This window comes from Vigna umbellata, chromosome 5 (assembly GCF_029865625.1).
Source record: "Vigna umbellata cultivar VRB3 chromosome 5, Vumbellata_1.0, whole genome shotgun sequence".
Taxonomy (NCBI): Eukaryota; Viridiplantae; Streptophyta; class Magnoliopsida; order Fabales; family Fabaceae; genus Vigna; species Vigna umbellata.
In genome coordinates, this window is record NC_142169.1 from 29,790,517 (window position 1) to 29,811,438 (window position 20,922).

Genomic DNA, 20,922 nt, shown 5'->3' on the forward strand with positions numbered 1-20,922 from the left:
CAATAAGAGAGGGATGATATAGTATTCTGGTAAGACCATTGTCCCAAATATTTGTAGTCATATTCCTCACTTGCTTATCATTATTGTCTTATGTCTTATACACCAATATTTTAGACAAGTATTATCTTGAGCATTATTTCAGCAATAAAGAAATAAGATAAAAACAATTTTTATACTTCAAGATGTGAACACTTTCCTTATCAAATAATGAGTCGTTTTGTTTATGCTTATTCTAGAAGCATATTTCTTTAATAAAATAAACACATTTCAATTTTTGTTTAGATGCATGTTTGTTTACTTATTTTAAAAATAAGTAATTTACTGTTTTTTCTTGATCAACAAATATTATCTACTTCTTAAATAAATAACTTTTCCCTTTAATTTTTTTTTTCAAAAATATTTATTTTATGCTTAAACAAACTAGTCAATATTTGTATTAAAGTGGTTATATATGACTTGCACCACATATATCATAGTTGTGTTTAAACTTTATTTAAAATATTGAATTAGTTTAAAGAAGAGTATATGAGATATAACAAAGAAGTGGTAAAAAATAATTAATAATGATCAAGTGAAAAAAAACAATTAATCACTTTAATGACCAATTTATATATCACGGATTTGTTTTTGGTACCACTCCAAAAGGTCTCTTACTAATGGAGGTATCTTATGTGTTTATAAACCCATGTCCTTTTCTTATTTTATCTAATGTGAGACTTTGTTTGTACCCAACATCCTCCCCTCAAACAAAGGACTATAGTTCTCCACCACCACCTCCCAGCGAAAGTACTCGACTGAGCCCGGTCACCAGACCTGAACCATGAGCTCTGATACCACTGTTGGGTTTATCGAGGAGGAGGTTCCCTGTGGGTTACACAAACACCAATAACATCTGAGCCAACTATATAAGGGATCAACACCACTCTTTACCCAAAACCTTAAGGCAATGGGTTAACGGGTCTTTCATCTTTATATAGTGCTATACTTTCTTATTTCTATCCAATGTGAGATTTGGACTCATACTTAGATTTCCAACACATTTGTCGTGCTTTGCTCTATGATGGGGCGTATGTGTAAAATCATATCTCCAAATATTGTTCTCTAATGAAATTTGGTAATGTGAACACTTTATAACTAACATCTTAAGTATTTTTCACTATAAGTTGACTCAAACTGTTCATTATGTAGATCTTTTGAGTTGCATTTCCATTGGAGCAAGAGGTCTTAAAGGAAGTTCATGAGTAGTGAACTTCGTTTCTTTTGATTGTTTATAAGATGATGTTAGGTATTTTATGAGTTTTTATGTAAATTTATATGATGAGGTTAGGAAGTATATTATATGTTATATGGATTGTTTTGATTGTTCTTTGATGTATTTTTATAGGTTTGTATGTGATAGGTAGCACATAAAAACTTATCATTAAAAAAAATAAAACATTTTATATCAATTAATGCTCCAAACTATATAGGAAGTGACACTTTTTATACCAATTAATGTTCCAACCAGTATACAATATGAACTTTTTTATATCATTTATTGCCACAAGTGGTATAAAATGTAAATCTATTTATACCTATTTGTTCTTGAACCGGTATAAAAAGTATGGGTCATACATATAAAACATCTTTTTTAATTATCTCTCTATACCGATTCCAAAATCGGTATAAAAAGTGGACTTTCTATACTAATTCTTGAATCTGTATAAAAAGTCTAATACTTTTTATATCCATGCTTCTATATCGGTTCAAAAATTAGTATAAAAATATTTTTTTAATTGCTGTAGAAAGGTTTTTCTGCATTAGTGGTATGTGGAAGAGATACAACTTGAGTGAATAAACTTATAAATATCTTAAAAATATCACTTTTAATTCAAAATCTAATAAACTTATCCTTTACTTGTTATTTATATTTAGAGTGAGATTTATAAATCATGTTAAATTTTAGTTGATTCATGTTGGAAGTTTCGCTTTAATTAGAGATAAAGTCAATTTATAATATATAAGTGGATGCAAATATAATCTTACAAGTCAATTTTCTCAGATTACGTCTTAACATGATATGAGAGTAATGAGTTGGAGCCTATCTTAACGAAATTTGATGTTTATTAGATTTATTATTTTAGTAGCCATTGAACTATACATTAATATCTAGTTCGACGCATAAAAGTGTGTTGGAAGTTCTATATCGATGAAAGATAAAATCAATTAACAAGATATAAGATATAAGATATAAGTGAATATAAACCTTATCTTATAATCACTTTTGTAAACCTGAGTTTGGCTTGAAGTTGTAACAATTGGTGACAATAAATAAGATAATAAAATGATGAATTTGTAATTGAGATATAACTGTTCATGTTTTTTCTGGTAGAAATTTCTTGTCCCTAAATTTTACTATCACCAGCATGCTGTTATGTGATGAGTCCCTCTAAAAATTTACTAGCACGCATGTTTCACCAGCAGATGGAACTGTTCGTGTTGCTCTCACCGCTATGTTACTTTCAACTCTCAACATAGTTTTTGTTTTCTTGCTCTCTTTCTTCAAGAGAGGAAGAGTGTGTATGTTATTTTTATGTTATTTTTTTTGTTCTTTGTGAATATAAGTAAAATTTTCTTTGATGAAAGAAGAGTTTTTACTCGAAAAAACAAACCAAAACAAAACATCTTAAATGATGATGTTGACCAGGTATTGCATTGTTATCGATAGCTGATAGTAAATGTTAGTAATTTTTTGTCAGCAAACGAAGTGTAATAATAGCTTCACATTGATACCACCTGCCTAGTACTAAGTAGCAATCTTTGCTCTCCTATCATAGCCCTGGGACCAACTCAAATACGTAAAAGCCACAAAAAATAATTAAAAAATTAGAGTAATCTTCATTAGTCTATTCTTATACAAGAACTACACATTTGATATTTTTCTTGGCAAACTGTTACATTGGGGAACAAATATTTTTCAGTTTCTTTTTCTTTTCTGTCAAATCCAAATGCCAACTCAGCACCTGCTGCACACTTCTGCCTTCTTCGGTCCTCTGCCTCCTTCCCAAAATTTTCATGGGCCAAAACGAAGGCCCCTCTGCCTGCAGGTCCGGTGGTAACTCCCTCTCCGCCGGATGTTCTCCTAATGCCTTTTTCACCTGTGAAACATGGAACACAGGATGTATTCGAGCTGTCTCTGGCAGCTGCAGCTTACAGGCTGCCTCCCCTACCATCTGAATTATCCGGAACGGCCCAAAGTATCTGGCTGATAGCTTTGGGTGGAGTCTGGTAGGCATCGAGGATTGCCTATGGGGTCGTATCTTCAAATACACCCAGTCCCCTACTGCCACGTTCGCAACCCTCCTCTTTTTATTAGCTTGTCGCACCATAAGATCTTGCGCGCGCTCAAGATGAAACTTCAATTGTTTCAAAGCTTCGTCCCTGGTTTGAAGCTCTTGATTCACAGCCTCCACTAGAGATTCACCAGGAATGAATCTGTGCAAGGAGGGAGGTGCTCGCCCGTAGACAGCCTCAAAAGGGGTGCATCGGATTGCCCCTTGATAGCACGTGTTATACCAAAACTCCGCCCACGATAACACAGTCATCCACCCTTTTGGCTGCTCTGAACAGAAACACCTGAGATATCCTTCTAACACCCGGTTCACCACCTCTGTCTGCCCGTCCGTCTCCGGGTGATACGCGGTGCTCATTTTTAACTGCGTCCCTTGGCCTTTGAACAATTCATTCCAGAACATGCTTAAGAACAAAGGGTCTCTGTCGGTCACGATGGATTTTGGAATCCCATGCAACCGTACTACTTCTCTTAGAAAAATCTCAGCCACCGTCCTTGCCGAATAAGGATGCTTGAGTGGTATGAAATGGGCATACTTGCTCAGTCGGTCCACCACCACAAAATAGCGTCGTACCCCTGAGACTTAGGTAGCCGCACCACGAAATCCATGCTAAGCTCTTCCCATATTGCATTCGGAATGGGCAAGGGTTGTAGTAATCCTTGCGGTGATGACGCTAAATACTTGTGTTGTTGGCACACAAGACATTTAGCCACGAACTCTGTAATGTCCTTTTTCATCCCCACCCAAAATAAGGACTGAGCTATCCTCCTATACGTCCGGTAAACTCCTGAATGACCCCCCATCTGTGTTAGGTGAAACTCTGCCATCAATCTTGGTAGCCACGAAGACTGCGCCGACAACACCAACCTCCCCTTGTAGTGCAGTCTTCCATGTTCTATCGTGTATGCTGGGTGAGAATTTGGGTCCACCTCTATCTCTTCTATCACCTTACGTAGTTTCTCGTCCTCGGCTACCTCCTTCATTACTTCTTCGAAATCTTGCCAATAGGGCCTGGCTATCACCGACAACTCCTTATCTTCGTCGTTCACCCCCTCATCTCTTCGGGACAACGCATCTGCCACTCGGTTGGTAGTCCCCACCTTATATATGATTTCAAAATCGTATCCCAGCAATTTAGCTATCCAGTTTTGTTGATTCTGTGTCGTGATACGCTGCTCCAAGAGATACCGGAGGCTCCTCTGGTCAGTGTGGACTATGAATCTCTGTCCCAAAAGATAAGGACGCCAATGCTGGATCGCTAATACCAGAGCCATCAGTTCTTTTTCATAAATGGACTTGCTGAGAGCTCCTTCAGATAAGGCCTTGCTGAAAAAGGCTATCGGCTTCTTCCCCTGCATCAATACAGCGCCAACCCCTTTGCCCGACGCATCACACTCAATGTGAAAGGGTTGCTGAAAATTTGGGAGGGACAATACCGGGGCTGTCGTGACGGCTGTCTTCAACGCTTGCCATGCCTCCTCTGCTTTCTCATTCCAGGTGAATCCTCCTTTTTTCAATAGATCCGTTAGAGGCCTGGCAATTTTGCCGTAGTCCCTGATGAACCTTCGATAATACCCCGACAAACCCAAAAATCCCCTCACACTCTTCACTGATTTTGGCCGTTCCCAATCCACCACCGCCTTTATCTTTTCATCGTCCATCTCCACGCCTTTGTGAGAGATAATGTGTCCCAAGTATTTGACTTGGGTTTGCCCGAACTCACACTTCCTCCGATTGGCCACCCACTGATCCCGTCTCAGTGTTGACAGGACTTTCCCAACGTGCTCCAAGTGCTCCTCCCAAGTTCGACTGTAGACCAGTATATCGTCGAAGAATACGAGCACAAACTTCCGCAAATAGGGCTTGAAGAGATGGTTCATAGTGCTCTGGAATGTTGCCGGCGCGTTGGTGAGCCCGAAAGGCATCACGACAAACTCGTAATGTCCCTGGTGCGTGCGGAACGCCGTCTTCTCGATATCCTTCTCGGCCATGCGGATTTGGTGGTACCCGGCCTTCAAGTCCACCTTAGAAAAATAGGAAGCCCCCCCTAACTCGTCCAACAGCTCTTCTATCACCGGTATGGGAAACTTATCCGGCACCGTCGCTCTATTCAGGGCTCTGTAGTCTATGCAGAAACGCCAACTGCCATCTTTTTTCTTGACTAAAATTACTGGGCTGGAGTACGGGCTATGGCTCGGACGGATCACCCCCGATCGGAGCATCTCCGAAACTTGCTGCTCGATCTCATCTTTCATTACATGTGGGTATCGGTACGGCCTGACATTGATCGGACCAATTCCCTCTTTAAGGTGTATCTGATGCACCGTCTCCCTGCTAGGTGGCAACCCCTCAAGCTCCGTGAACACCACGTCATGTTGTTCTAGTAAATCCCCCATCTGCTGCTTCTGTTTTTCCGTAAGGCCTGAACACTTTGGGCTGCCTGTATGGGTCTCGCACAGGCCCAACTCCCAGACCAAAAAACATGTTGCCACCTCATCTATTTTTTTTAAAGCTTCGGGGCCCACCACCCTCCTCTCTAACGTGGGATCCCCTTGTACAATTATCCTCTTATCTCCTTGTCTGTACTTCATCGTTAAAACTCTCCAGTCCACCGTCACCTCCCCAAGCTTTGCTAGCCACTCTACCCCTAAGATGACCTCCACCCCTCCGAGCTCGAAGATGTAAAAACGTTCCACAACTTGAGCCTCTCCTATCTCCAACGCTACCTTTTCGCAACAGCCACTGATTCTCTTCCTCTGCCCGTCCCCCAGACTCACCAAATACGGCTGTGTTTTTGTCACCGTCATCCGCAGTTCCTCCACCAACCGTCGATCAATGAAATTGTGGCTCGCGCCACTATCAATTAGAATTAATACCTCTCTTTGTCCGATGTGTCCTCGTAACTTCATTGTCTTGGGTGTCGTCAGTCCTCCGGCGGACAGTGCCGACAACTCCATTGTCGCAAGGCTCGTCTCCGACACTTCTTCGCCTTCTACCTCCTCCTCTTCCTCAACCACAATTAGCATTTTGAGGCCCCTCTCTGGGCAGCGATGGCCGGGACTGAAGGGTCCGCCGCATCTGAAACAACGACCCTCTTCCCTTCGTTTAAGATACTCCGGGTAAGGTAGATTGCGAACAGTCCGATCACCTCCGCCGCTAGTAGCCAGCCCCTTATTCCGTCCCTGTGTCGCGTCTTTATTAACAGACCCCACACTTTCCGCCGTTCCTCCTCGCACCGTCACCGAACCCGACGCCTTCCCCCAAGAATTCTGATTCTTGGATAACCACCCTCCTCCGGTCTTCGTGCATAATTTCTCCACATCCCTCGCCACTCGCATGGCGGTCATCAAATCCGGTGGATCATGTGGCCGGACATGATCGCCCACCTCTTCCCTCAGACCGGACAGGAAATACCCCATGATCTGCTCCTCGGGTATCTGGGTCGTCTGCCCCACCAGAACTTCAAAATCGCGTATGTACTCCTCCACCGGTCCCGACTGTCGTATGGTTGACAGCCTTTCATACACCGTTCCTCGTGTTCCTCCTCCAAAACGGATACCAAGAGCTCTCTTCAACCCATCCCAAGAAAGGTTCTTGGTTTTCTCTCGCCAGAATCGGAACCAGCTTCCGGCGTAGCCATCCATACTGATAAAGGCCAGTTCCAGTTTCTCCTCCTCCGCCACCTTCTGTACTTCGAAAAACTTCTCTGCTCTGCCAATCCATACCCAAGGTTCGCCCCCCTCAAAGGCTGGTAATTCGACTCGTTTCCTCCATTGGCTCATACCTCCTTGGTTACCGTCTCCATTTCTTCCCCCTCCGCCGCTTGGACCACCACCATTATCGTTCACCGACGACTCACTCTCCCCCTGTTGCCTCCCGTGGTTATTGCGGTGACGTTCTCCAAGCGCCTTCAAGATTGCCTGGACATCCTGGCGTATCGCCGCCGTCTCTTGTCGCAACGCCCCCGTATCAGCTTTCGTCTCTGCTATTGCCACTTCGACCGCCTCTAAGTGCCCTTCGACTACCACCATTCTTCCCTCCATCTCTACGTGCGATAACACTCCGATTGGGTATCCGGCAGGTCGGACCAAATGTTAGGTTCCAGACTTGGGAACCTAATATCAATTCTCACTTTCACTCCAAGAAACACAGAAAGATTGGAAGCATTCAGCATAGCAGGATGGTTGCTCTTTATGTATGGACAAGACCAACGTCTTTTTGAAACTTTTTCTCAACTCTGACTGTTGTGATAAGATATAACACAAATTGAAGTTCCGGTTAGAAATCATGTCAACTCTGGCCTATCAAAGGATATAGATGTTCCCCGTTATCAGAAACAAGATAATCTGATTAACTTCGTGATTATGTCTGCTAAATTATGCTGTGTCTCCACCTTATCAATGATCAAACATGACACTGTTGATAGGATAAAGATGGTAATTTTTTTCTATTCTGCAGTTCCTTCCCTCCACACTATCCACTTCTGTCATGGTTGGATTTTAGAAATATAAAATACGATAAAAAAGGATGGTTTTTCCGTTGTTTGATAAGGAAAGAAAGAAAGAAAAATATACTCTTTTTCTCTTTTTCTTAATTATGTAAAAGATATAAGGAATGAAAGCAAATTTTGTTAAATAATTAAATACTGTAAATGAAAAAATGAGATGTGAGATAAATGAAGTCGTTTTTAAGCTTTTGCCATCAGTTCATAACAGTGTATTAGAAGTTTTAGGACTGTGTTATTCAGCATTAATTCTTATTGAATAAAGAACATGTAAATTTCAATACAAAACAAGATGAACCTGCATGTGCTAAGTCCTAGAGACTATGGTGTGCCAGAATATTATTTATGAATATGAAATCAGATAAAGTCTTTAAAAATGTATATGGTAGTAGATAAGCACAATTTGATTGAGCATGAGGGAAACACTTGCCTTAAAAGCAACAAACATGTTGTTTATCTTCACAGCAATTATTTGAAGACTGAGTTGGACAGCATGCTAACTTAGTTCCAAACCTTTAACACAGTGTGAGGTGTGGTCTGCTACTTGCTTTCAATTTGCCACAAGATATCAGGGCAAAGAGATTATCATCACCTAAAATACACCACTTTTTTAATCCATATCTGTTAATCACCGGTTTAATTGTAGAAGGTACAATTAGACAAAGCTTCAAAATAAGAGAAAAAAGTTATTATTTCTGGATTGAACCGAGAAAAGTGCTTCTAAAATATCTGTATATGTCCCTCTTAAACAACTCAGAACAAGGAATGGAAAGCAATAACCCAACTTTTACGTTAAAAAATGTATGATCATCAACTGTATGTTTATGATAATCACATTCTTTATTAACTATAAACAATTAATGTTTGTAAGTTTAACTTTTATGGGGTATTGTTTCTGATAAATCCTGATAAGTAATTTCTGCAGGCCCTCATTCTGTGGGGATGGAAAGAAATTATGTTAAAGTTTTAGTTAATGAAATGGCATTGTTAATTAATGAAGAAATGATTATTTTTCTCTACCAGGTTTAAATGCAAGCTGACTTTTACCGCCCATAGGAGCCTACCTGCATAGTGAGGTTTAAATACAAATTAAAACAGCCTGCAACCATGTTATCAATGCCTAAGTAAATTCAAAGCCAATCTCAATGCATGCTCTACATTAATGAGACCTGAGTCCTGTGCCAAAGAAATAAATGAGAAACGTTGTTTCATCGTCATGTTATTACAATATTGCAACAATAAAGAGACAAGTTAAGAGCATTGAATAAGATAAGCATCGCCTCAATTAAAAACGAAATCATTTATAAAAATAGTAAAGTAAGTAACTTTTTTTTCTTCTGTTTTTAAAAAATCTAACGGGTATCGCGCCCACAGGCAAATTTGATCCGAATTATGGTGAAAACAGAGTAGAAACTTTAATAGCAACCTCGGAAAAAGCACAGGAGTTAGCAGCAAAAGTTTCTATTCTCTTCTCGTTGAAAAGTACTTAACTCGATGCCCCTCTTGCTTCAAAGCACTCTAATTATTACTACAACGGTTCAAATCCCAATAGCTCTTTTATTTCACCACCATAATCCCACTCAAAACACGGGAGCCATTTGACCAAATCCCTCAAACTCTAGGGAGGGACCAACCAAGTATTTCAGGTCCTCCATTGTGATTTCTATTTTCTACTACAACACAACATGGTCCATTACAGATGCTAATTAACACGACAGTTATTTCTTATGACCAGTCACTTTCTGGAGAAGTCCAATCCATCTTTGTCTTGTGCTCAAATTCTACTATGCAAACAACATCAACAACAAGAATTAATCCAACTCAGAACTGGGATATAATCTGATTATATATTAAACTGCATAATACTACTCTTCACTGATAAAAATAGCAGCAGTACCCTCTTTACAAATTGTTGATGAAGACGTTGTAGTACAAACTAATTAGCAAAGTTGTTCAACCAAGATTGTGGTTGAGTTGGAGAAGATATACATTGAACCTAGAACACAGCACATAGAAAGTATAGAACTCGTTAACGTTATAGCAACCGAGGATGACGTGCAGTGCTTAGAACTGACGTGGCTTACGGTTGATGTGTGAATTGGGTCTGCCAGAGAAGACGCCATTCCAGATCTCAGTGAAAGCCCTGACTATAACGCCATGATGGTGCGGTGAATTGAGCTGAAGGAAGCAACTGAGAAGGTCTCTGAGATCTTGCTTGGAGTATATCTCGTTCTCCAATATCATTTGCAGCATGGAATGTCTGAAGTCAAGATAAGGGTCATCGGAGTCTTTCTCCACCGCCACCCCTTCTTTGCCAGCTCTTCCCAAACCCCCCACTGTTCTTGCAGCCTTGACGTCGGAGTCAGAAAAGTGGGAGGAATCAACGTAGGGAGAGAATGTGGTGTTGGTGTTGGTGTTGGTGGGGGTGGTGTTGGTGCTGTCAGCCCATTGGGCTGAAGAAGAGGAAGAAGAGAAATGGTTGTAGTGGTTTTTGTGGTTTTGGTAAGAGGGGAGCTTCGTGGGTTTAGGCTTTGGATGGAATATGCGATAGAGTTTTGGCCCTCTGCAGGTGCCGCAGCCAAGTTTCACGGACACTGTGTTGAGAAGAAGCTTCTTTCTGGAGGCAGACATTGGTGTGTCTGCTACGAGTAAAAGAAACGAAAGCGAACAAAACAAGAAGCTTGGTTACCTTAGTCAAAGGAAGGTGTGAGTTTGTGTGGCTTTGGATAGTGGCTTTTTATTTATGAGGATGGCTTGCTTGCCATGTGACTTTGAGTTAAGAGGTCCCTACATACACACTATATACTCTAACTTCTCATCATCAATTCATTTTATTTTATTTTATATTTTTTAAATTAAGATTCTACTAAATGTTTAGTATTGATAAATATTTTATATTAGCAACGTGACTCTTGAAAATATTGAAGCATTTATGTGATTAGGATTTGAATTGGAAATAGATAATTTGGGTAGAATGTGATCTGGGCCGCAGATTTGTTTTGGGTGGTGGAGGTATCTGGAAGATTGGTCATCTGATCACATGCATTGAGAATGAGAGCAATTTCAGGGTTCGATAATTGGATATGAAGTTGCTGGTTTGTCTAGTTCTGAAATGAAGATGGCTATCAATTGAAGAGACAAAAACCCTACTTAACTATGCATTAAATAATAGATTCGATATCGATCATCAGGGACGAGTAGCAGCTCCCATGGCAGGAATCAAGAATATACATTTTTATACTTTTTCATTACTATGCACATAAATATGCTTTTTTTTTTATGACATAATGCAGAAACATGTTATTTTTATCTTTAAATGAAGATTAATTTAATCTACAAATGATAAATTAATACAAAGTTATGGTAAAAATGCCATGTATTATTGAATAATGAATTTGAACATGTTTGGAGAGATTATGAAAATTAAGAAATAATTTGAACAGTTATTAGAAGATTGATTACGTGGGTACCAAACTGCAGTTGACATGGATTTACAACAAAGAGAAAGGTTAAAATAGAAGGAAATAGGTAAAAGAAAAAAAAACTAATAACATAGTATACGCCTTTGATTAGAAGAGTTCAGGTTGGATTCTGACATATTTATTTTGGTTTTAAATTGACCTAAATATTTAATAAGATTATTTCTTTGGATTCAAACTAAACATATAACATGGAAATGATAATACACAAGACAAGACCAGCTCAATCTAATTATTGAATACCGTATAAATTTTAATATTGTGTATAGTGAAATAATAAAACCAAATTTTAATTTACATTTTTAATATATATAAATATATTATCATGATAGATTGACTACTATTAAGTGTAAAAGTATTATTGTAAACGCGTAATGTAGAAAAAATATATATAAAAAGATTCAAATTCGTCACCGAAGGTAATCTTTCTTATTTTTGTAGAAAAAGTAGAAACAAAAAGCCGATGGTGTTTGTAACCAACACAACCCAACTTGCTGCAATTGGATGAATGTTTCAAAGCGCAGTAGCTGGAGAGAATAGAAAACAGAGACCATTTCTGAAAGGTTAAAGTTTTGGAATTTTATTGATCAATGAACGAAAGCAACGTAAACTACACTTATCGTGAAGAACTGAGAAAGAATTAAATACTAGTTACTTCTGAATCTAAACTCACTATACATTGTCACAATATTGTTGTCAATAGCATAGCATGCACAATCTGAAGGGAATCCTATCTTAAGAAAAATCTTAAAACCCACGTCGGTATTCACGGGGGGCAGTTACAAGCTTGTTTAGCTAATGTTTCTGATAGACACTCGTGATTTTGGTCATCCTTTTAACCCATTTTTTCCCTTTGTCCTTTTCCACATTATCTTCGTCATTATTATATATTATAATATTAAGTCATAATTTGTAAGATTGGTTCTTAGGTGCCAAAATATTGATTGTAATTGAATTGGTTTCTAACATCGTAATCGAAGTTTATATTCATGCTTGAGAATAGACACTCTTGCATGGATTCATACCGTGCTTGTTACAGTTGTTTTAAGGTTTATTTGCTTACCTTATAAAAAGACATTGACACTCATTCGTAAATCTATTAACCTCACTTTAATCAAACAAAAAGTGTTCAAGTCTTCGTCACATTATAGTTCTAAGTACAGAACATAACAAACAAAATATTCAATTAAACTAAAGTTAAAACCTGATACAAGAAACTGAGGAAATGAATTATTTATCACTTTTAAGGTCGGCGCTTAATTATCCTACATATTTAAAATAATCGTATATTAATACTGATTACTTATATATAAATTATAGACAATTTTTAATATATAGTAGTTTGGGAAATAATTTATTTCGTACACTTTCATTTGAAATTACATCAATTAATTCTCACATTCAAATCTTCTTTTTCTTATCTCCATCATGTTGATAAATCAAAACGTACCATTTTCTGGACCTTGTTCCCTTTTCTACTTAAAACGTCTCAAATATATATTATGTTAGGACGCATTCCATCACATATATTGAACAGAAAACAAAAACGGACGGGGCCAACCTGCTATTCTTTGTCTATATTTAAGTTTATTTGTCTTGCTGATCCATTGGGTCATATTATTTGTCAGGCCAGCCCAAACCAAATGGTAAGAACTATAGTTTTATAGGTTGCATATTACTCTTAAAAGTGTCTTAATTCCTTTAATAAAAGAATAACTAAAAAAATATCATTTCAATAATAATAAATAACTATATCAGATGAGATTAATATTAGCAGGCAAGCGCAGTCGGGAGACGGAACGGGATGGTAGATGTTCGACGGTGGTACTAAGTCATAAAATACAGTTGTTGGCGATGTTAAAACTGTTGAATGCACTATAAGCATTGATGAATGAAAGAAACTACACTTTTTATAGCATGTACTATAAGCATCGTTTCAAATTTATTTGTGGTTCAGTCCTTTCTGAGACTAACATAGAAAACTCACACAACACAAGCGAACAGCAAGAGAGTCAGACCTCATTGGTTTGTACAAGCTGTCTGCTTCTTGATACAGTTTGCCACATGCTGAGCAACCCATAATGAGCCGGCCTCTGTGCAACAGAAACCATGGGTGTGGTTTTCTCGTTCAATAGATACGGCAACACCGGGAACCTGCTTTGAAATCTGTAACCAGAAGAAACCATAACTTATGCCAGAATAATCATTTAATATTCCACAGATGAGGAAGAAAGGAACAAAGAAAAATTAGTTGGGAAACATGGAAAAGAAAAAGAAACGCTTTGATCATGACTAACTATTATTTCGATGAATGTGTTGAGTTATACAAATATTCATCCCGCTATTCTCCCGTAATTAGTGTTTAAGTTGAAGATATAAAGAATTGGTGGTATTCCAAGTCTACTTAGGATAGCACACATACATAAGCTGCGTGCTAAAACCAGTATTAGGAATTTAACACCACAAAAATTACTTGATAGCATCACAAACAATAATATCTATCAATCTTCTCATCAGTATAAAACCTTCTCCAGGAAGGTCTATACTGTGGACATTGGATGCCCAGTTCACTCCTAGAACATGAAAGTTGAAATAAAGTAAACTGGAAGAACCCATGATAGCCAAATCAGTCCACTTTCTGTGAACAGCTGGCAGCTGGATATTAGTTTGTTTCAGCAGTTCGTCGTTTTTAAGCTAGAGATACTCCATTTCTTTGTAATGTCAAAGAGAAAAGAGGGAAAAACAACGTGCTTCCTGTATATCTTACTAAGAGCCAAATTATTGAAAGGTTATACCATAATCTAATTTATTTTGCTCTCAGTCTATCACAATACCTGTAGTCTAAAACACAAATCAAGAAAATGAATTAAATTTAATATCAGAGAGAAATAAAGGACTACTAAAGGTTAAATTAAGTATCATATTTATAATCAAAGTACTGCAATTTTTGACATCACAATTGGATAGACTTTTGCTTTCTTTTTCTAAAAAATAAAACGAGAAAATTTAATGAACATATTTTTCTGTATTTAGAGTAGGAGGTCAACTCCATAAACTGGGGCTAGAGAAAGAGGAAGGAGTTAATCACATATTTTAGTTATTGTTGAGATTCAAACACAAATCCAAACCTTCAGCTTAATGGCTAGGCAAATTTAAAAGGCTATTTGATTTCTCTGGAAAAGAAAAAGATCAGCAATGAAAATTATAAAAATAAAACAGATAATATTCTAGCTTGCTTTACTGTTTATTTATAGAGAAATCTGCTGCAAATTTTGATACATGATCTTTCATTAAGATAAAAGGAGGGAAATAAACTTGTTAGTAAAGTTTGGAAATCTATTTAATAATTACATTGCACCATTTTGGTACCATGAATGATCACGTAGATTAGGATAAAATCACAAGCATATAATCATCCTACACATGCTCTCCCGTGGAGACTAAATCTTTTTAAGATGCTTGAGGTACAGATGTTTGTCTCATACCTCCAGATGATGAAAAAGCTTTCCAGATAATAAAAATAGTGATTAAAATAAATAAAAGCAAACCTCTTCAAGCAAATCAAGTGGGCCCCAGTGATCGTCGATACCAAATAAAAACGTCAATTGAGCCTTCCTTTCTCTCATAAATGTCCAATCTGGTGCCTCTGAAAGCTAGCAGGTTAAGCACACGATTATAAGTGCAGTTTTGGATATTTTACCTTTTTTGAGACCCAGATGAAAATTGCCCTCTATTCCAGTCAATTTACCCGTTCATTTTTAAATTCTCAATTTCAACTTCTTTTATCATTAGATGTTGTATCCCTGTGCAATTTTCAGTGGCATGCCATCTTCCACATCAATGCAACAAGTCCCCGGTGCCATATATGTAAATCAAAAAATTGCTAAAGAGTAAATAATGTGAAACAGCTTTACGATAATTTATAAAACTTAATAGGTATATTTGTAGATAGGAAGCATTAATACCTTTCTGAATTCTGTCATGGCCATATACAGAACATTCCGCATGGTATGGTACTGTGAATTATTAAGGTTGGAATTAATACAAAAGAAAAAGTGCAGACCAATCCACAATAAAAAGCTGCAACTCAGTGTCAATTAAATGTAGAATATGTTGCATTGCCACTAATAATATTAATAAAGGGATCGATAAGAAGAATGACCAAAACAAAATGAACTAAATTACAAGTTTAATGTGACTAATCATTGAAGCCTTCTTTGAACAGTAAAGCTAACCTGTGACAAGTGGGAGCAAGCAGCTTCAACTGCATTGACCGACCATGACTTCCCAAGGGATTTTCTGACCACGAACCTTAAAGCTTGGACAGGTAGCCATCCTAATGATGCTATCAGGTAACTAAGAGCAGCAGCTAGAACTTGGGAGCTGAAACCCCATGTAACATCATTTAGTCATTTCGTATAAACTAGTCTAAAATTTTCAAAAGAAAATAAGTAGAAGTAAAATTTTCATGCTTAATAATTAGTAATAATAAACATATAATTACCACCATTTAATTTATATCTGAAGTTTAGTTTCAGATCGAATTATTAAAATTGTTTTTATGCATAAAAAGAATGCCATGAGGTGTGAAATAGAGTGTACCACATCAAAATTTGTGATATCTAAGCTCATAATCTCACTAAAAGTTCATATCATCTCTAACAAAGAAGGTAATGTCAAGGTGTTTGATTGGGGAAGGGGGTTGAGTTGAGACTTACTTTGCAATTTTTCCAATAAACAACTGTTTTGTTGATTGCTGGTTTAACGTCAAAAATGGATAAAGTCCAATACAATATTTCACCTACAGAGCCCAGGAGATAATGCAAATAGACAGTTTACGAAAATCAGAAGTGATGGACAGACGGCATGATGGGACGAAGATTAATTAAATATGCATCGTTCCTATCACCTTCTCTGGAGACTTCTTGAACATTTCAATAGATATGTATGAACCAATAGAGTGCCCAACCTGGAGAGAAAATTCTAATTAGCTACCAATTTTCATTTCAGAATGAACTTAAACTTTTCTGTGTTTTAAAAACACAGATAACAATTATTTACAAATTACTTTAGCTAAGAACTAGACTCAAGTTGATCCTTTGAAGGTTTTCCAAAATTGTTCCATTTTAGTGAATAAAAGGATGTTTGGTATTGCATGCCACAAGTTTTGAACTCGGTAGTCACATATCACAACGAGAAATATATTCTGATATGACACTATTAATTAGACTATAATATCATGGAGGTCTTTTCTTAACAGCAATATAACATATTATTTCTCCGCGCACATAAAAAACTCTACACACTTTTCTCCACTTTAAGCTGCACATTAATGTCACTCCTTATATGTCGTGGTCAACAAAAATTACGTGTCTAAGAAGATGTTAACACAGTTGCTCTGACATCCGTTGCATTGCAGCACAAGTGTGGTGGCAGGCGAACACAAGATAACCAAAGTATTGGCTCAATTTTAAATTACAAAACACCATTAAAATAGTACAAAAAAATTCCATTTTGTATTATTACATGACTACCAATTTTCATGTACAGATTTCTTTTGTCACTAGGCAGCATTTTGGTATTTTAGCACCTACAACTCTTCAAATCAACATGACTTTGGAAAAGAATAATGGACATGAGATATAGAAGAACCCACCAGTAATATAGGAATCTCAATACTTTGCAACTCCTGTCTGATGAAGTCAGTCTACAAATACACAAGGAAAGTGAAGACTTTGACTACTATCACTAATTAACACTGCTATGTCAAATTATTTAAATCAAGAATGACGAATGTCAATCATAAAAGCATGGAAGATTATAAAATGACAGAAAACTGTAATGATCAAAAGAGAAGGAGAGGGAGGGATGAATGCATGTGGCATAAATACGACAAATTCTCAATATGCCAATACAAAAGCCAGCACATGACATAGTAGAAACAATTCCACGATGACAATTCTTATTTCTTTACAACAGTTGACACAGTGCAATCTGAAATAAAAGTTTAAATACTCAATTCTACCACAGTTTTCATACTATTCAACAATAGATTAGATAAACCTATAACATTTCATAGAACTTCTAAAAAAGAATGGAAAACTTCAAAGGTATTCTTATTCACTAATTTAATCAAATTTTTTTGTAGTAAAAATTAAAGGGTCAAGGCAGTGTAGGACTTCCCGCTGTACAGCACACTAAGTGTAACCAATTTATAAATTAGCATTGAAATAAACCATTGATAAGTTTCTCCAACCAAAAACAGTAAACGATTACTAAGATCAAAATAGTAAGCCTTATTACCTTGTGATCAATTTGTTCCTGTAAAGAAAACATGCGTCCATGTTCCAAGTCCTGGAAACAGAACTCTGTGTAAGAGACCTTCTAATGCCACGCAAGTAAATCAATCGAAATAAAATATATGAACCTTTCTTGAGTGAGAAACATGGCCGATAGCTGCTAGTTCACACAGAAACATCACTAGTGAGCCTAATGGTCACCAAATATCCATATAAGTAGCTAGAAAGAAAGTGCTTCCATTATTTTACTTACCAGTCACAGACGCAGTTGCCTCCAGCAGCTCATATAGAAATTCCACAAAGTCCTTGTAGAATAAAACAACACCTGCAACAATCAAATACACCAAAAGGCTCAAACAACCAAACAAACGTAACATGGAAAACAAGCAGGCAAATACACAATCAAGGCCACACCTGGGTTTCCAGGAACAAGCAGAACATGCAGTTTAGGAGCCTCAGCCCGAATCTCCAATACTTCAGAAATGTAACTGGACAAAAGGACATATTAATGATGGAATAAATAAATGAAATCGTGAATTCAAGGTTCGATATTCCAATACATACCCTGAAACATTGCATAATCGAAAATTAGCACGCCTTATAGGTTTGGAAAGCAAGTTATCGTTCACAGTCATGCCGTAATTAACCAAACACTTGGCTCTAAACCTTGTCCTGGAAGACAAAATTTTACAAATGAATTGGTTATAAAAAAATGTATTAAATTAATTTAGGGAATCGTTATAGCCGAAAATCTTATAGTGTAAAATTCAGGATAAAATGAAGTTATCATATGCGACCCAAATGAAAATGTAACAGAAATGCACATCTGACAGACAGCACTTATGAGGTTGATGTAGTGCCAAATTTGTATATGCACTTAGAACTTTAGAGAGAAGAAATTAAAACAAGCACTACTAAAAAGCAAGGAGAAAAAGGGTAATGGAAGAAGTAAGGGAAGGTACCTGGAGGAAGCGAGGGAAGGCAACAGCACAGAGTGAGCGAAAGATCGAGCAGTCCAACCACCCAGGCCAGGAAACATTAGTTACAACACACAGAGTTAACTATTGGGGTTTGTTTTATGGAAAATTTATGTATTTATCCTTTTTTTTTCTCTTCTTACAAAAATTGAATACAAATAGTGAAAATATTATAAATAAATGAAGAAAATATGACAATTATAATGGAACACACGTTAAACGTATACTAGAATTAAAAACTTAGCATGATATTCGATGTTGTTCCTCTATTATTGCTAATAATTAACATTAAATGAATGAATACAGAACTTTTCTAATTATTATTTTTATTTGCATGATTATATATTTTCACATGTATTTCAATATATAACTATTAAAATATATACTTTAAATTAATTTTATTTTTAATTAATATAAAATTATTAAACTTTAATATCGTATTAAAAAATAAATTTTAAATTTTACTTAATTTCATATAATTAATTTATATTTAAATATATATTTTAAATTGATTTTATTTTAAATATATATTATAAAAATATTCTTAGTCTCGGTAATTCAATGCAACTAACTATTCCTTACACAAATTTAAACTCAAACATAAATTTTCAAGCAAGAGTGTGAAAATTCAGTAAAGTAAATGAAAAACTATAAAATGTTGAAGGAAATGGATATTTTCCTTCTGTCTTTGTGCATCTCATTTTCTTACTTTCCCACCCACTGGTCCACTGTATGATAAATCCATTGTATCAAAATAATGTGCTTTTGTAATTCATTTAAAATACACTGTAAATTATTAATCGTTTTTTAGTGTTGTTAATGGTTTTGTACTTAAATTGTTATAATCATCTTTGTTGATTTCTCAAAAGTTTTCTCAGCTAAGTTTTATATATTAGTGTAATAGGTAAGAATAATGAGATTTTGAGAGTGTAGTTAGTGCATTATTAATTGAGCGTAGATAATAGCTTATGTGAGTATTTTTTTACTATTAAAATACTAAATAAAATACTTTAAATATTATAAAAAAATACTTTTTTCATTTCATACATATTATAAAAAAATAATATATATTTTTTAATATATATTTTTTGTCGACGAATTATTGAATAGAATATAATTAAGAAAATTTCGTTATAAATAGGAAAGATATTTTTTATGCATTAAAATTTTATACTTGTTATATTTAGACTACCGTGTCAACTAAGTGATATATTCTGATTTAGTTGTTTTAATTTTTATTAATCAATATGGTGATTCCACACGTGATTAAACGTCGATAACTTTTATGTACTTCAATACATCTTTGATGTATTTGAATAAATATCGATATTTATGTAGAATTTTGATACTTACTCATTTGAATAAATAATATTTCAATTTTTTGTAATATAGTATATGACTGAATTTATTTATAATTATAACTTAACAAAAGCATATAATTTATAATTTAAAAAAATAAAATATTAGAGTGTAATATGCTCCACAAACTTCTTTCCTTTCCATGAACATGAGTATTGTGGGCTCTTACCTATAGAGTCAGGATGGGTCAAGTTTACTTTTGATGCAAAATCATGCTAAGTTAAAAAATAACATGCAATAGAGTATTATAATTTGTTGTCGAGCAAGAATAATCTGACTTGTGGCCAGATGCGAACAAGTTAGCCTGTTCGTATCTAGTCTACGATCGTACTTTAAACTTTGTTGTCGTTACGTTTCTCGAGACTTGGGGGTTACTATACTTGTAAGATTATTAATAAAGATATAATTTTTTTTTGTAGTTGCTTTATGGTACGAGACGACTAATGAGTACCTAATGTTGATATCATGTTTTTATAAGTCAACTCACTATCAACTATAACTACTTTACTGAATTTATTGAAGTTCTTCACATATCTTCTAGTCATAAGACTAGGGGGTTGATGTACTGTACACGGTCTCCTTCAATCCGATCATAAGTCAGTCTCTTTCAACCTGGCCATAAGTCAGCTTCTCCAACTCGAGCGCAAACCAACATTCATCCATGGAAGACGAATACTAAAAAAAAGACGAAAGAAAAAACATTTGATGCATGAAAAAGAGAAGAAAACTATAAAACTCATTTTCGCATGGTATACTCAACATCATAACTACATATAAATGAAAATTGTTATAATATAATTTTGGTCATAATATCTTTATAATACTTTTCGCACACAGTATTATCAAACTTATTGTTCATATCATTTTCACTTAATTTTTTTTATGGCTAATTGTGATACTATATTCATAAATGATAGGAAAATGATACTTGAACAACCATTTTTGACAACATTTAGACACGCGCACACGTGT

General features: G+C 36.0%; 2 protein-coding genes across 5 annotated transcripts; both read right to left on the minus strand.

Moving 5' to 3' along the window:
- Positions 1-9,119: 9,119 nt before the first annotated feature.
- Positions 9,120-10,562, minus strand: LOC124841498 (transcription repressor OFP6-like). Of its 3 annotated transcripts, XM_088115435.1 has the most exons (3): positions 9,921-10,562; positions 9,734-9,832; positions 9,120-9,617 (listed from the first exon to the last, which is right to left on the minus strand). In XM_088115435.1, exons 1-2 carry the CDS (start codon positions 10,465-10,467, stop codon positions 9,777-9,779), a joined length of 603 nt encoding a protein of 200 aa, XP_087971561.1. In that variant the 5' UTR covers positions 10,468-10,562; the 3' UTR covers positions 9,120-9,617; positions 9,734-9,776. The 3 variants fall into 3 exon arrangements, with proteins under 3 accessions (XP_087971561.1, XP_087971560.1, XP_047173731.1); XM_088115434.1 differs by having other exon boundaries at positions 9,120-9,832; positions 9,921-10,561; XM_047317775.2 differs by having other exon boundaries at positions 9,120-10,559.
- A 2,617-nt stretch (positions 10,563-13,179) lies between these two features.
- Positions 13,180-18,723, minus strand: LOC124841501 (alpha/beta-Hydrolases superfamily protein). Of its 2 annotated transcripts, XM_088092150.1 has the most exons (13): positions 18,577-18,723; positions 18,179-18,286; positions 18,029-18,102; positions 17,868-17,939; positions 17,743-17,771; positions 17,619-17,669; positions 16,972-17,022; positions 16,225-16,284; positions 16,034-16,116; positions 15,551-15,698; positions 15,281-15,331; positions 14,864-14,968; positions 13,180-13,481 (listed from the first exon to the last, which is right to left on the minus strand). In XM_088092150.1, the coding sequence occupies exons 1-13, from the start codon at positions 18,651-18,653 to the stop codon at positions 13,335-13,337; spliced, it is 1,056 nt and encodes a 351-aa protein (XP_087948276.1). In that variant the 5' UTR covers positions 18,654-18,723; the 3' UTR covers positions 13,180-13,334. The 2 variants fall into 2 exon arrangements, with proteins under 2 accessions (XP_087948276.1, XP_087948277.1); XM_088092151.1 differs by lacking the exon at positions 18,179-18,286 and having other exon boundaries at positions 18,577-18,668.
- Between the last annotated feature and the right edge of the window lie 2,199 nt (positions 18,724-20,922).

Coding starts and splice junctions, on each gene's coding strand:
- LOC124841498 (XM_088115435.1), bottom strand. CDS start 10,467: ATGTCTGCCTCCAGAAAGAAGCTTCTTCTCAACACAGTGTCCGTGAAA. Junction 9,833..9,920: donor ACCCAATTCACACATCAACC/GTAAGCCACGTC, acceptor GCTGTGTTCTAG/GTTCAATGTATATCTTCTCC.
- LOC124841501 (XM_088092150.1), bottom strand. CDS start 18,653: ATGTTTCCTGGCCTGGGTGGTTGGACTGCTCGATCTTTCGCTCACTCT. Junction 17,940..18,028: donor GCTTGTTCCTGGAAACCCAG/GTGTGGCCTTGA, acceptor TGATTGTTGCAG/GTGTTGTTTTATTCTACAAG. Junction 17,772..17,867: donor GGCAACTGCGTCTGTGACTG/GTAAGTAAAATA, acceptor GTGAACTAGCAG/CTATCGGCCATGTTTCTCAC.